Raw genomic sequence first — 16,697 nt, 5'->3', positions numbered from 1 at the left:
GGGGTCAGATGTGGGTGTGCTCTTGGGAAGTGGAAGTGAGCAATTCTCTGCTCTCTGCTGCTTCTTAGTCATGGTTGGGCAGATGTGGACAAATCCCCATTTCCTAAGAACTCAGGGTAAAACTGGGGGGTCACCAGTGTTAGTGAAGAGGTGGCAGTGTTGAAGCACAATGCTCTGGAAGAAGTGGTGGAAGCTGGGCTAAAATATCCAAGATACAGAGATACATGGGCAAGTGATTGGATAGTATTGATAAGGATGGTATTCAATCTCATTTGAGCTCACATCTCTCTTTGAATATTACTGTTTTTTACTGCTGCTGTTCAGTAATATCATACTTGGAAAGTCACAATTCTTTTTACCATCTATTCTTGTTTTATATCCTCTCTTTACAGAAGTGTATGATGTCTGTCTAGTAATACAAACAATTTGTTCACCTGAATACACTGTTAAAGAGGCATGCTGTTGTTTGAAATTTAGCTCTTATGCTACTGGATATCACTAAATGCTTTATCAAATTTTGTAATAAAAAATGTCAGCATGTGATTTGCAAGCATCATTATTTAGCATCACTTGTCATGTAGATGGTATCTGTAAAAGATGCCTTCAGACACACAGATATATTTCTTTCTAGGTGTGTTGGCAGAACAATTTGTTTAAGCTGGATGCAAAAGAGGACTTGGAGATATTTGCCAGCAATGAAACAAACACTTCCATTATAATTGTAACTCAAAAAACTCAAAAACTCAAACTGTTTTACTGGGGTGGTCTTATTTCCTCTATAAGTTTGAGAGGTAATACATTAACTTATATATTCAGGAGCATGTGATTTTTAATTTCACATACATGCTGGCCCAATGCTGTTAAACACAGTAAAAAAAAAAAAGAAAATGACCATGGATGGCAATATCAGGATGTGCAGAGTTCACATCTGCCATTAAGAACAGATGTTTTAGTGCATCAGTTTTAATGCAAGGGCAATTGTTTTGTTAGGCAGTCCCTATCTAGAGTAAGAAAAAGTTCTGTAATATTTCAAAGGTTCAAATCATAATTTCCTCAAAGTTTATGAACACAGCTGGAAGATTCTTTAGTAGAAAGGCACAGCATATACAGTCTGCTGAGACTATAGCAGCTGGACCACAACAATGGCAGCTCTTTGGGAGGAAGCAAATAGAAATGTTTGGAATTCCCAGGCACAGCCCTTTGTAGGGTAAGGAATTTCTGATATAAGTCCTATTTAATTTCTTATGCAAATGTCTTTAACTTTCTAGGCTGTATTATCCATTGAGTAGTATGAAAGGTATAATTTCCATTTCAGTTGGGTGTCTAAGGAAGCTATAGTTTTGCATTTTGGAAGCTGATGGAATAAGAGAAAATATGTTCAGTCTATGCACTCCCATGCACATTTTAGTTTGTGCTAGAGCAGTAGGCCCTTTTGTCTTTCACTTTTCTGTAACTATTTTTCACTTTCACTCTTATTTTTGTCATCATTACTGAGTTTGCTTCTGGGTTTTACATTGTCCATTAATCTTTCTTTCTCCTTCTGTACAATGCAATTGTTGCTTTCTGTCTTGTATTGCCTTTTTAAGTTAGCAGAGCTTTTGTTTTACTTTGTTTTTATCTTTGCTATTTTTGATCCGTGATTGCTGATTGATTTGCTCTTTCAGTGTATTTCTGTTCTTCAGTTTCTTATCTTTGATAGTAGCTATGAATAAGAGAATAGATTTGTCTTTCAATTCCATTTGCAAGCACTAAGCCTAGTTGCATGTCTATATATCTCTTACTGTCTACATCTAATTTTGCTGTCCTTTGTTTGAAAGGTCATAAGTTTCTGCAAGTCGATGTTGTGATTAAATGCAATCTGCTTTTTACCATTGTCTAATTTTTTTTCAGAATCAGCTGCATGGTTTAAATTAGCACTTACAAAGATATTTTACAGGCTACTGTTGATTTTTTTTTTTCCAGTCACACTGACTTCAGTAAAAGCCAAATCACTTAAATTTGCACGTTAGAAAAAGAAATTACCTTTACATTTTTTTTCTAACATGTCTATGAGAATTTAGTCAAATATTACATTTTAATTTGTGCTTGGTGGCTTGCAGCATCAAGTACCACCAACGAGTCTCCATTATTTGTAGAACTTGACATCAGAGATCAGACTGGAAGAAAAATAATTTAACTTTTTTTTTATTTCAGTCTTTAGTCCCAGTGGGTTGTGGTTAGACAGCCTGAAAGAGCTGTTTGAAACAAGGCATAAGTCTCCTGCTAGAGTAAGAAAGAAATAATCTTTTATTCCAATATATTCAGCATCTCAAATGTGTAAAATTATTACCATTTTGTGATAAATGTGGGTCCTTAAACCTGCATTATAACAGGTGAGCAGATATCTCCCTTCTTAGAGAACAAAGCACAGAAGTAATCTCTGGGGAACAAGAATGGGATTGCTATTTGGTGAATATGGAGAGGATCAAACAGTTAATACATTTCAGCTCTGAGGGTTGAAGAAAGATTGCATTTTTTTTAAGACGTTGGTTTGTAATGATTCAGAGTACATCTCACATTTGAGAAGTGCCAAGGAAGAGAGGGATGAATAAATGAAGATGCTAGCTCACAGAATGAGGTTCAGATGCAGGAAGTATGAATGAGAGACTGAGCCAAATTCTGCACAGCTTTCATAGCCAGGGAAGCTTGTTTGGAAGTGATGCTGGAGGAACTGGGAAGCAATTCAAATAGAACAAAAAATGCATTGTCAGTAAGTGAATCTAGGATATAATTCAGGAGAGGAATTATGTGGGGTGAAAAAGAAAAAAAGAAGACTTAAGAACAGAAAAAACCCAGTGGTAGAAATATGAGAATTTACCTGGGTTTGAACTTGTGGACTTGTAGCAGCAGGAATAGAGAAGAAAATGCAGATTTTAGAAATGCAGGGCACAATTTGTTGGAATGGAAGAGGAAAACTAAGATAAAGATTACAAGTGTGGGTGGTAGGTTGTCAGCAGCGATAGAGGGAGGGGAAAGGGGAGATGAATTGGTGTTAACTGTGTGTAGGGAAAGTTTGCAGTGTGGGAATCCATGATGGGAAGTTGGTGTTTAACCACAGCACCCAGGAGAGGACAAAGAGGAGGGAGCAGTTCTGAGTGTGAGACAAGTCACTTTAATGAGAGTGAATAGAAATAAGCTCTTAAATGAGTCACATTCTGACTGACTTGATGCAGGTTGGAAGGAGAGGAAGAACATAGGCACAAGGGAAAAGTGCCCCAGATCACCAGGGAATGCAGTTTTTTGGGAAAGTGGTGATAAGTATCTCCATTTCATTGAAAGCCTGCACACTAAAGAAGGTTTCTGCTGCTGCTCACAGGTATTTCAGTCATGCCAGTTAACAGCAAGGTTAACATTTGCAGCCTCAATTAGCAGTAGCTGAAAATAGTTGCAGTTATTCTGTTTTCTTGCATTGAGTCAGCTGCTGAACCCATTTGTCTCTGAAGCCAGTGACTGAATAGATGAGGAGTTTTCTCTGTCACTGTTTGGTGTCTTCTTGGCTGGAAGTTTTTTTAACCTAACAGTTCTGTTAATATATTCTGAAAACCTATTGATGTGTCTGAGCTTCACCTTCAACTTGACCGCTTTGTTATGTGTTATTCCACACATCTTTGCCAAAGCTAAAATCCCAGAACATGTGGTCTGAGAGCTTTCAAATACTAGTAAAACATTTTAGGTGGGTTTTTCAGTCACATGTAGAGGAGTGTTGGAGAAAAGCATAAGACAGCACAACAATTCTCCTCTATGCTCCTTTTCAGAATCATTAACAATGCAGATGCGGCAATTTAGTGCATCTTATGTTAAATCAAAGGTTGGGGTTTTATTACTTAGGGGTTTTTAAATACCTAGTATAGTTCAGGAGCAAGGGTAAGATTTATCTTAAATCTTCTGGAGCATTATTTTTGGTGCAACACCCTTGATCATTGTTGCAAGGGAGTCAGCTCTCTTTGTTCTAGTTTTAGGACTGCGTGCTGTGATTACTGACACACAAATGTAATGGTTGCTTGCGCAGTTTTATATAAAAATGTTCTAAGTTCAGATTCCTTAAATAACCTTTGGTTGAGATGTTAGTGCTGAAGTGTTGGCTTGTGAGTAGGAGGTAAATTATATGTTGTAGTGTTATATAAAACTGACTCACATGAGTAGGTGAGAATCCCAAGAATATCAGGACACCCACACCAGTGAAAGAAAGACTCAAGCTTCCTCTGTACAACATGTTCCAAAGCCTGCATTAACAAAAAACAGCTTTAATTTGCTTGAGTAGTAACAAAATTTTTCAGTGTTTTAAAAAATGAAGTGCTACAGCTTTGACTGTTTGCCTTGGAAAATGCATTTGAAAGGGAAGGAGTTTGTTCTGAAAAAGCTACCTGCATTTCTTAGTGGTTTTTCCTGGATAAATAGCTGCTGAAAATCAATCAAGAAGTTAAATTATCCTTACAAGCAAGCAACAGATGTATTGGATTGCTGTACCCCTTTAGTTCTTAGTCTACCATGTAAGGAAGCACAACTCTCCAGAGAAGATATTATGTAAATATTTCTGTAGTTACAAGAAACCTCTAACACCAGCTGTTTGCCTTGGTAGGATCCTTGGTTGTGGAGACCTTAATTCCAGTGTGTTGTTAATCAATATTCCTCCAAGAGCAAGGTTCAAAATGAAATTCTTTCTCATTACAAAAATACCTTACTGCAGTAGCCATAATTCATAGAAGAAAATTTAGCTATATTGTTTGCATGGTTAATAGTGCTGACATTTCCAAAGGGGTGACCCAAATGGAACCCAGACACGCAGAAATAGAAATGATTTTCATTTAAATGTTTGTTCTTCCCTGAAACTCATTTTATAAAACTGTGTTAGCATTAACCTTCTGATGCAGACCATTTTTGTATGGCTCTATGGCATATGCCACATGAGCTTAGCCTCAGTTTCCTTCTGTTTCTCCAATGAACTCATCTGCATAAAATTTTAAAGATCTGCTTGTCCTTCTGCTTTGCAAAGCTGATTCCAATCTTCTCGACATCAACACAACCAGGAACTCTTTCTGTGTTTTTTGAGGTTTGAAAAATTATTCTTTCTGTCCTTAGAGGCAGAGCTTTCCTGATAGAGCTTTCAGAGGGCTCTGTCACGAGTTTTGGGTTTCTTTCTTAGCTCCTTCACCTGTTTTTTGGCTTGGTTTCTCTCCAAGGTTTGCTGTAATAAGAATGAATAAATGCACCTTTTTTGCCTGGTGCTTGGTACCTTTACAAGGTATCAAGTACCAAGCCTGTTCTGATAGTGCTGAAAGTCTGGTTCTGGGGTTCTGACTCATTCAGCTTTGGGTGGTCCCTTCAACTATGGCATTCTCTGTATCCAGGAGAAAGCTGGGCTTTGTGTACAGCCTCAGGTGCTTGCATTTGTTCTCTTCAGTGAACAGCAGTAAGGTTTTGGACCTGTGTGCACCCGTGGTGCACCAGCACAGCAGACCTTGCTCTCTGCAGGCATGTTCACTCACCAGGGTACATCCTCACTCAAAGCTCTTTGTGGTTGATAAAAGAAAAATGTAGTTGTATTTTCAGGCTAATAAACCTCAAAATGCTGGGGCTCTTGCAGTCTAGTGGAGGCCCGAAGATGGTTCCCTTCTATTTGTGAAAGATCCTCCTGTGTCTGGAGGCCATTGCTAACCCTACGCTGCAAAAGGGTTATGAATAGTAGCAAGGTTGTAGCAGCATGTGCAGTGCATCCCAATGAGATTCTGCTGCTTTCTGCCAGGAAAAAAATAGATTTCCTTGATGAATGGACAGAGATTCAAACGCAAGCCACAGGATTCGCTCTGAAGAAGGAGAACATTTAAAGATGAAATGCAAAAGAGTCTGAAAGAATTTGCCATTGACTGGTACTTTTTGCATGGTTGGACTTTGCTGCTGAGAGCAAGTGCAAGTGAGACATCTCAAATGATTTTTTCCATGCTTTTCTGAAACTTTTGACCATGTGGGCTGAGCTTCTAACAGGATATGAATCTGCGTATCATAGCTCTGATTTATATTCTTGGATAGAGCTATTATTAAGGTGTCATATGAACAGATGGGACATGAATGATGAGGCTCAGATTGGGTAACTACCAGTTGAGAGGAAATGACTAATTGAACTTCAGAGAACAAGAAGTCTGTCTTCTTGCAGTCAAAATATGTGAAACAAAAATACATATTTGTCCCTTCAATGTAGCTGAAGATCTGTTTCTTCTGCTTTTGACAGCATGGAACCTTTATGTCCATGTTGGCAGCTTGTCTGACTGCAATAATGTAGAACATACTGAAGTTTGTTTTAAATACAGGCTGCATATTTTTAAGATTATGTAAAGTATTGCTTTATAGCAGCTTAGTGCAACTAACTATTAGGTATCTTGTAAGTTCTGTGTGATGTGGGCTATAAAGATGGAGAAGTTCTTCACACTTCAATTCTAACTGTTGTGATTATAAACTGGAGACATTTCATGATTTTCCTCTCCTCTTTAAGGTGTTTTTCATTGCCCCAGAATCCTATGAAAATAATTTGGACTTCTTATGTTTTGTAACTAGATTAGGCAGACATCTTTAGAATTCTTACATTAAAACTGTGAAAGCTACACAGATGAATGCTTTAAAATGCATTATGTCATAAAATAAATTGAATATCCTCCATTTCCACTTCCATTAGCTCCTACCTGTATCATAAACTCAGTCTTGTGTGCCATGTTAAAATTTGTCAAGTGTGAGTGTCAATAATGTTAATTAGTTGGCATAAATTAGCAATTTAAAAACTGTAGCACTTCAGGAATTTGAGTCTGAGCAGTGTGGATCCAAGCAGTGATTCATGTCACTAACTGTATAATCACAGAGGACTTTACACATTCAGATAACTGTAACTGGAGCTTTAAAACCAATTTTGTGCACTTGATTGATCTCAATCTGTGATGTGTCTGGTCGAATTTTAAATGCTGAAAAGTGGATGGATTGCAAGTACAGGAAGAAAACCCCAACTACTTATGATAAAGCAATTTCATAATTGGGTAGGAGAAGAGAGGGAACACTTACTAGCAAAATATCACCAGAGATAACCAGCTTTAAGCATAGGGGTGTTTCTGTGGCTCTGTTTCTACTGGTACTGCAGAAATGAGGAACATAAAACTGTGTTGATCACTTAATGTAACTTCTGTTTGCAGAGTTGTTATGGGTAAATTATTATTGTTTTTATTATGATGGCAGCTACTTTGTACTTTCCTTCATTTACCAGCAACAAAATGATGAATTTCTATAAATATTTTAATATCATCAACTTTGTTGCTGCTACATAAGAGAGATATCTCCTTAACTTAAGGAGATAATCAGTGGAAGTTAATAGACATGAAAACAGGAGATACTCTGTAGCAGCAAAGATTTTATGAGTACAGGCTGAAAATGAGTGCAAAAAGAAAAGCAGAACAATTTCTTGTTTGTCATCAGATGAAGTCATCAATGTTTAAGGGGCTGCATTTCACTGTAGTGAAGAAATCTAGCTTTATGGAAAACATGTTCCTGTGATTGACATCCTTTTAAAGTTGGTAGTTTTTTATTTGCTATTCAATTTCTAACTGTCAGAGTCATTTGTAAATCAGGCTGAATTTCTTCATTTTTGCTTGTTATCCTGAAGGGAAGAAGGAGCATTCAAATAGTTCACCTGTGCCAAAAAGTAGTGCAATGGCATCTTACCTATTCTCACTTTTTCTCTTTCTTTGAACTGGCATAATTAACATTTCACTATTTATGCAATTCTACTAAAATTTAAGTTGATTTACTGAGAAATACTCTATTTGCAGCAGAAGTTGGCAAGGAACACTTTCATTCCTATCCTCTTTACCACATTTTCTTGCTACCAGATGCAGCTTGGTTATTGCTATATTTGTACTTCAGCTCTGATATTCCTACAATAAATAATCTTTATTGCTGAAGAAGGCCTGTGGTTTATTCCTGAGCTGTCTCTGCTCTGTAGCTGTTAGTTGTAGTCTTACTCATTTGCTGCATTTGTGTAAGGAGTACTACTGCAACAGTAGGTTATTGTGCATTCCAATTGATTTCAGGCCTCAAACTGTTTTTTAAAAACATGATTGATGTACTGAAAGCAGTTGGCCTCAAAGAATCTGCAAAAAAGAAAGGCTTGTTTTGTAAACTTCAGTTCAAGCAATTAACAATGAGTATTGAATGGAAAAAAAATCCAGTCTTTGAGCAAAAACTGACATTATTTTTAAATTAGAATTGTGTGTTAGTTGTCTGCAAATAAATGTCTTTGCCCAGCTGCAAATCACAGACATTAAGGCCCCACAATCATGAGTTGCCACTAAAAATAATTCTCTTCCTGCCTTTTTATTCCGTTGTAAATCTGTGCAGACTTGGGGGCTTTGTTTTGTTATATTTTCTTCCTTTGTTTTCTTTGCTCCATCCCTAGCAGCTGGGGGGGGGGAAGTTGCAAAGCAATTGCAAATAAATAGTTTGTTGCTTATAAAAATGGAGTTGTATAAGAATTAATTTTGAATCACTTTTTACCTTAGTTGAACGAAACTGCAGAAGTTAGTAGACACTGGAATTTATCCTGGCAGGCAGAGTGAGCAAACAGCAGTGTACTGTGGTTCTGAAAATATCAAACATTTTATCTTTTTTTGGCCAGCTACACTAACTTCAGAGTAGCTACCACTAAAAAAGCAGTTCTGTATTGCTTGGAAAGATTTTTCTGGATCAAAATACAGAATGTTTATATCCTGTTGTGTTAAATTTTGTTAAAGACACTAAGTCCTGGAAGATCTTTCCAGTCTTTTTCTGGAAGGAGCACTATGCTTGAGTTACACAGTGCAATAGGTACATATAGAATCACAGAATGGTTAAAATACCTTGAAGAAATTGATGTCAAAGATGGCATTTAATGTTTACAAAATGTAAATATGTTGAACAGAATTTGCTATTTATGACTGGGGACTTGGAGTTGTCATTGTCTTTACACAGAGTGGCATTGCCAAGTGACTCCAAAATGGGCAAAAAATCAAATTCATTTTCTAATACTTTAGCTGGTACAATTGGTGAGGGAGTGTCTGCTTCTATTTCAAAACAAATGTGACAGCTCTGGAAAGCACATTTTAAAAATCAATCTGAATTATAAATAATCCTAATCATGAAGCAGCAAAAACATTGCAGTTTCTGAAAGACAAAAGAAAATGGAAAATACACTTCTTGTCTTGGAAGTGTCTCTTATGATTACAATTAATCTATCCCTGGACCTAAGCAGAAATTCCATTTTACAATTGCAAGTTCTGCAGTAATGTCAGCAAACTGAATAAATATTTTTAGAATATTTGTTGTACTTATTTTCAGTTCACACCACATTCACTCTTTGTAGGTGATACCTGGAGGAATGAAGTCACCTTTTCCCCCTTTCATTGGTTCTGTAAATCCAGAATTTTAATTTATAGTAAACAATTTATAAGCATTGGTTGTGTATTATATTTGTATTAATTTCTGCTTTTCCCATCTTCTTTTGTTTCTTATTTAGGTGTATGATTGCTGATGAGGTACGTGATGTTCCTGTTCCTCTAACACTGTCTTTTCTGGTCTTAGTGCACTTTGTGCAGATGTGACTTTTTTTGTTTGAGAGGTGTGGGCAGAAAGGCTGGTAATAAAAGCATCCTAATTTGTGTGATAGTCAGCAGATACCCTGAAAATACCTAAGTGAGGGAAAAATTGAAACCTGACATAAGTTCAGAAGAATCCTTGAGAAAACTTAAAAGGTTACTTTTAATTGTAGGTTAAATCTCCTGTACTGTTACATTTTAAAAACACTGACTCAGTTGATTTTTTTAAAGTGCTTTATAATTGCACAGTGAGCTATTTTTAGTGCATTATTAGACATTCCTGGCCCAAAGAGATTTTTAATAGATGTGGTTTCCAAAGATGAATTTTTAAAGTGCTCTCATCAAGTAGTAATAGTAAAATTCATTGTGTCCATACATTTAAAAATATATGTTGTATTCCATATCAAGGAAATCTGAGTCCAGCATTTCTTCCTCCAGATAAAGCATTTTTGTAATAATGGTTTTGAAGTATTGTCAGTGTAAAACCTTTCTGAAAAAGAGAATTGCTGTAGTCTCACAATTCTAATTTGGGTTTTTTCTTGACACACTAGGAGGGAGAGGGAGATGGATTATTGGGATTGAAGCATCTCCTCATACTACAAAAATCTCATTACATCTGGAGATAAACTATCCTGGCATAGAATGCAAAATATCTGGGAGCTGTGGAGAATACAGAAGTATTCAGGGGAAGAGAAAAGGGAAGCTTGGGAAAAATCAAAATATCAGCAGTAGCTGTTTTTTTTTATTAAAACAGTTTATTTCCCTCCTTGAGCTAGAAAATTAGCTGTACATAATTATGTTAACAATAAAAAGTCCTGGAAGATACATTTATTCCAAAATAAAGATTTTATATTTCATAATGACAATAGGTGTGGCACTGGAGGAAGTATTGTGCACTGGTGTGTGTCCTGTGCTTCTTCTATCTCTAAATAAGAAAATGTTGGTAAAATTAAATATCAGTATAATGAGCTTTTATGTAAAAAGAAATTATGGAGGAAAACTCAAGATCAGAGAATTACTGTACATATCCCTGGATTGTGTGACTATGTAAGGATTAAAGTAAGATAAAACTAGTATTTTTTGAAAGGTGATCTACAAACTTGTTTCTGTTTCTCCTCAGAGTGGGGACAGACAAAATTTTTCCTCAAAAATTTCAGTGTCTTCCATTTCCCTGCTGGATAAAGATGGGTTTATATCAAAACCTAAGACTATAATATTTTCTCCAGTTTTTCAACTCTCACATTGTTGCCTCCCTGCTGATCAGCTCTCTGGGATCTGCATCAGCCCTGGGTGTGCTGATGATAAAAGCCTTGCTTTTATTCCATATTCATTTCAACCCAGTGTCTGGATGATCACCAGGGCCTGCACAGCCTGAGTTAGGGACACAGCCATGGCAGCAAACTAAAATTTAATCTTATTTCATTAGGTTTTTTTTTCACTCAGAGTTATTTTCAGATCACCTAAGAATTACTGGTGATACAAGGGGAACTTGTAGGAAAATTGTAATGGAAACTTGGCAATTTTGAATGAAAACTGAGTATCACAGTAGCTTTCCTGTTATTTTCTTTCTAGTAATAGTAGAAAAATTCATTTTTTTCTTTTGTTCTTGGGAAATCTCTTCATTACATCATTAACTCAGTCCATTTAGACCCAATACTGGAGATGTAAGTTGTTGTTTTATGTCTCACTGCTGTGAGTAGTTAGATAGCAGCAAATCCACTCAAATGTCCCCTGGACTCCATGGAAAACCTGCCCAGAGCCTTTTAAGGCCCATAGGAGTTGGGAACTATCTCTTGCCTTGTGAACAAGCAGAGAAAATAGCTGCATTCTATGATAACATTTTGATGAGGGGGGGAAAGTGGGTGATATTTTTTAAACAAAACCCTAAATTCTGACTCTCATAATCATCTGTTGCCATGATTATTCACAGATGGAAGTGTTCCCACCTTGACAATATGAAGGATGTACTTTCCTGTTAAATGTAGATATTTTTTAACTGTTCCCCATGTCTGTACAGCTGAATTCTCACTGTCTGGGCTTTCTCATCTGTGGTGCAGGCCAAGGAGAAACCATCAGCCCTGGTGAATCAGAGCAGTAGTTTTTTTTTGTTGACCCTCTGGGTCAAACCCAGAGCTCTTCCCCCTCTTGCATATGCAATTGAGGACAAAGTTCTTGTTATTGTGAGAAGATATCCTGTATTTTTCTTTCCTTTGCATAGTCTTTTAAAAATGTTTTAGTAGCTTAACAAGTTAAAGAGTTTGATCGTTTTAGTCTTTCCTATTAAGACCCCGAGCTGAAAATCTTCTGAGATGAATGGAAATGCTGCTTCCACTTTGATGAGCTAACCAGATACAATACATGTATCAATGCATTTAACTAGGAAAACCTTGTTTCGTGAAAGATGACCTGTGGTAACAAAGTGATAAGTAAATACATGCTATATAAGTAGCTCTGTGACTGGGTTTCCTTTATTTGGTTCTGTCTTTGCAAAATCTTCTGGGCTCTTCTGAATGGAATATGCTTTCTGAGCAGAGACATCTGATTTTAATGTTGTCCTTTTCTCTTCTTTTCCCAGATGGGGCTAGGAAAAACAATTCAAGCAATTGCCATTTCATATTACTATAAACATGAATGGCCTCTCTTAATTGTAGTGCCTTCCTCTCTGAGATACCCTTGGGTGGATGAGATGGAGAAATGGATTCCAGAACTCTCTCCAGATGACATTAGCATCATTCAGAACAAAACTGATATTGGGTGAGTAGTTTGTTGATCTTCTCCAGAAAGGCTTGCTCACCACCCCTGCTCAAGCAGGGCTACCCTCTGGGCTGTGAGAAACATCCCCTGGGCTATCAGCCACTCCTCCCAGTTTTCTGTTCTTGTATCATAGTAGTTACTCAGTTTCTTTGAAGTTGAGGGATCTGCTTTTTGCAAAGTAGCAAATGCTTGTCTGCTGAAAATTAGATTACTTCAGTGTGTCTCAAATTGAACATACACAGTTATTTCTCAACTCTGATGAATTCATTAGCTTCTGTAAAACATTTTTGGAGAACTTCTGGTGTACATTACAAAATAAGGAAGTAATTACTGTTAGAATTCCATTTAGCACACTGAGAAAATTTGCAAGTTCGAATAAGTAATCCCTAAATAACTGAAAAGGTCATCATGACCTACGCTTTCTATCTTTAGATTTAATAGCATGAATTCATCACAGAGGCTATGTCTTGGGTGTTATTAGAATAACTCTCCTATTACCCTGGGCTGCAAGGGTGGTTTTTGTCTGCTTTACTGTAAATGACTTGGTTGATTTTATGCTAATGTTTAGATCTTGTTCTAAAACTTTGGTGTGAAGGGAAAGTGATCTTCATCTTTTCTGGGAATATCAGAAAGTGACTTGACTGCCAAGATGTGCTGCTTGGAACCTTCCTGGTAACCACAAAAATCCAACTGAAAATGCATTTTGAAAGCTTCATCGAAGGGTAATTCCTACTGAGAGTCAAAATTTAAATTCATCACAGGAATATCTGAAAGGCACTCAGTGCTTATGTGCATAAAGGGGAGATGTGGACTAGGCAAAATGATTGGAAAATTAAATGGCAGATGAAATTCTGTTCCTTTTAAGATTTTTTTAAAGGAGTAACTTAACTACTTACCTTAACTATTATTACCTGTTGTTATTCAAAAACAAGGAAAGATAAAAACTTGGGTTTCTGCTCATTTAACTCCCAGGAGGCTTCCTAGCTGTAAGTGAGGTTACTGTTGAACTAATTAATATTTTAACATTAGAAAGTGTTTCATGCATTTGTAAGAAAATGTAAAAGTACAGCTGCCAAATGTGGTTTAGCATTTTGTTAAATTCTACTTCCATATGTTAAGCTTTGATTTCTCTCAGTTTAATACTTTGCTTTTGTTCAAAACTTCCAAGTTTACTGCTTAAGTGTTAACTTCTTGATTAAAACAGGTTAAAATAAACCTAGGCATCAGTTTAGGTTTGTAATTTCTGGCCAAATTTGAAACTGGAAGTTTCTTGATTAAATTGGTTCCACCAAAACAAAAAAGTTTATTTGTAATTTTTTTTTTTTTTTAATGTACCCCTCAGAAAGGGTAAGGGAAATTTGTGCTTTCCTGGTTGCATTTATCTGTACAGTGACAGCCAGAGTCTGCAGGGCCCACAGTGCCAGAGCATGAATGTGTAGCTGCATTTCCTTTCTTCCTCTTAAATCCTCAAGGAAACTTCAGCTTGTTTGGTTTCTGGATCTCTTGCTACTGCAGAACAAACAGAAATGATGCCAGCAGGGCAGTGGTGTCTGACAGATGGGTAGACCAGCTGTGACCCCATCCTGGTGACTTGTGTGTCTAACAGCTTTGAGTTCCTGTGCTGCTCCTGAAGGGCCACAGTGCTCTCTAGTGATTTTAAAATCAGTTCATGCCTTGGACCTGTATACATCTTAAAATTTGTCATAAAAGGGTCATTTTCAATTAAATACTATTTTTTCATCTTGTGCCACATTGACTCCTTGCTTCCAGTTGTTTTTTTTTTGTTGCTGATGTTGTTTTCTTTTGTTTTTTTGTTTTCTTCTTGTTCTATTTGAGCAAAAAAGCTGGATACCAGCTCTGGCAGGAATAGTTTTTCCAGGTGGTGAGGTTCAGCCCAGTCTGTACTCTCCCAGTGCCCAAATACTCAGGGACAGTCTGCTTAATCCTCTCAGGCTGCTGGTGAGGGACTCTGTACCCAGAGCAGTAGAAAGCTTGCACAGAGGCATTATTACTTCAGGTGTTTGGGTGCTAATTAAGATGCTGGCTTGTGTGTAACTTTTTGTCCACAAAGTGGATTTTTCCAATGGGATGCCCCCAGAAAGGAGCACAGGGTGAAGCAATGCATGCAAGTAAATGAAATTCCTTTGGAATGCAATGTGTGTCTTCTGAAAATGGTTATGAAATGTGTGTGGTTGAGAAGTGTGAGATGTTTTAAACACCAAAAGCTGTTTTGTTACCCTGACAGCCCACGTGTCAATCAATCCAAAAGGAGACACACATAACTTCTGAGATAAGTTTTTTATAATCTCTCTGCTATATTAATTGTCCTACAATAAAAATTTACTAAGGAAACTTGTGGATTTTCTCTTTCAGGGGAATATCAACAAGCAAAGTAACAATTCTGGGGTATGGGCTGTTAACATCTGATGCACAGACCTTGGTAGACACTTTGTACAGGCAGAAATTTAAGGTGGTTGTGATTGATGAGTCACACTATATGAAATCCAGAAATGCCACCCGTAGCAAGATTTTACTGCCAATTGTTCAGAAAGCTCTCAGAGCTGTTCTCCTTACTGGAACTCCTGCTCTAGGAAGACCTGAAGAGGTATTTGACATATTCTGTTTGTTTTGGGTTTGGTTTTGTTTGTTTTGGTTTTTTTAAGAATAGTATCAGTAATAAATGTTCAGTTTTGTAGATTTGTTGAATATATTCAATTACATGCATTATGACATCAAAAAGTACATTGGCTGCATCAGGAAGGACAAGTATAAGAAACTAAACCAATTTTGTTTGAGTTGATTTACAAACTTGCTTCAAGCTTGTGCACAGGTGACTTGAGACAGTGTTTCTTGTAAGGAATTAATCTTGCATGTAATGGACTGACTGTTGGGTGAAATAAAAAATAAAGAGCCTAAGCACAGAAGTGCTTGTTTCTCCTGGGTAGAGAAGTCTTTGGTAGACAAGATCTTGTAATAAATCTTCTGCTTCATCATCTGATAAAGAAAGCCCTTAGCTTCACTGGTCTTTTAGCTATTCCTAATATTCACTTCAGGGAAAAAAATGCAGGCTGTTCTTGTTACACATCCAGAATGACAAATTTTCTTTTGAAGGAAGTTCAGCTTATGGAATTAGGGAGGAGCAGAGAGGTAATGAAAACCCTCTTGGGTTTTATTCTGAACCTAAGACAGCTGCCTTTATTTATCAAATGTAGGGGAAAAATGAGTATATAAGTATATAAATGAATATAAGAGCTGACTTGAATTCAGGGAACTTAAAAGAGTTATATAAATAATATTTTATGCTTCAGCATTCCTTACTGTGTAAATAGAACTTATGCCAAGACCCTTTATGAATTTAATTTGTTGAAAGAGTTCATAGCTTGGGGAAGGTATGGAAAAGGGCTTGGTATATAATGAGTACTTACCTAAAAGTTTATTAAGAATATTTATGTATATGGGTGTGGATAATTACTAAAACTTCCTGTACAAAGACATTTCAAGCAGCCCTGGATGAAGAATTGGAATTAGAAAGTGTTCTACCTTTGTATAGTACATGGGTACTGGGACCAGTGTCATTGTTAAAGGTCTTTAAAGGAAATTCCATACAACCTGTCCTTGACCACAGCAATGGGATCAAAATTCATGACCAAACAGAAAATAATTTGTGATATTTTTGTAGTGATAGTGATTTTCCTCAGTGGCTTACAAAGCACAATATAAAAAGCATTAAATGTCTTTAACCAGTTCTGTGTCATAAGCAGAATCTTTGTATAAAGTCTTTAAATGTACAGAAAATGATCTCAGAAGCCAGGAGGCTTTGACAGCGTAACAGCTTGTAAAGCAGGATTCCTTCTGGTTAAGGTAATCTAAACTGGTATTTATCTCCTGCTACTCAGTGGGGGGAAAAGCTGTGAAATTTCTGCTCTGCATTGATACTGTCCATTTTTTGAAGTAAAACTTAAGAATTGAATAAGTTTTTACTGTATTTTAGGAAGCAGACCACTCATGTAATACCTGCACTGAAGCTTTGCAGAAGCCCATGTACCTGGCAAATGATAAAAACTGTATTTTTAGGAATAACTTCATCTCATCCATGTTTTCTTGGTGAATGTGAATCTTTTCAAGCCGTCAGTGCTGTTACAGTGGTCTGAGTGCTCTGTTCTTTGAGGGCTTCCCACAACTGTCCTCTCTGAAGACTCCTGTATCCTGTGGAATTTCTTTTGCATGCAGGCCAAGCTGTGTGGGTTTTGTGCAAATACGAAATGTAAACTTAGCACAGGAACCATGATTTGATTATTT

At 36.8% G+C, this 16,697-nt stretch overlaps 1 protein-coding gene across 9 annotated transcripts in view; it reads left to right on the top strand.

Moving 5' to 3' along the window:
• Positions 1-16,697, top strand: part of ZRANB3 (zinc finger RANBP2-type containing 3) — a 40,629-nt gene that overhangs the window by 7,183 nt on the left and 16,749 nt on the right. For 8 of the 9 annotated variants that reach the window (XM_064435209.1, XM_064435208.1, XM_064435215.1 and 5 more), the window contains 3 exons: positions 9,566-9,584; positions 12,220-12,398; positions 14,772-15,003. In XM_064435209.1, the coding sequence (XP_064291279.1) occupies positions 9,566-9,584; positions 12,220-12,398; positions 14,772-15,003 (430 nt within the window). The remainder of the gene's footprint in view (positions 1-9,565; positions 9,585-12,219; positions 12,399-14,771; positions 15,004-16,697) is intronic. The other variant, XM_064435216.1, reaches the window with a different exon arrangement.

Source organism: Passer domesticus, chromosome 10 (assembly GCF_036417665.1).
Source record: "Passer domesticus isolate bPasDom1 chromosome 10, bPasDom1.hap1, whole genome shotgun sequence".
NCBI lineage: Eukaryota > Metazoa > Chordata > Aves > Passeriformes > Passeridae > Passer > Passer domesticus.
The sequence above is the reverse complement of the archived record's forward strand: the minus strand, read 5'-3'. Positions and strand labels throughout refer to the sequence as shown.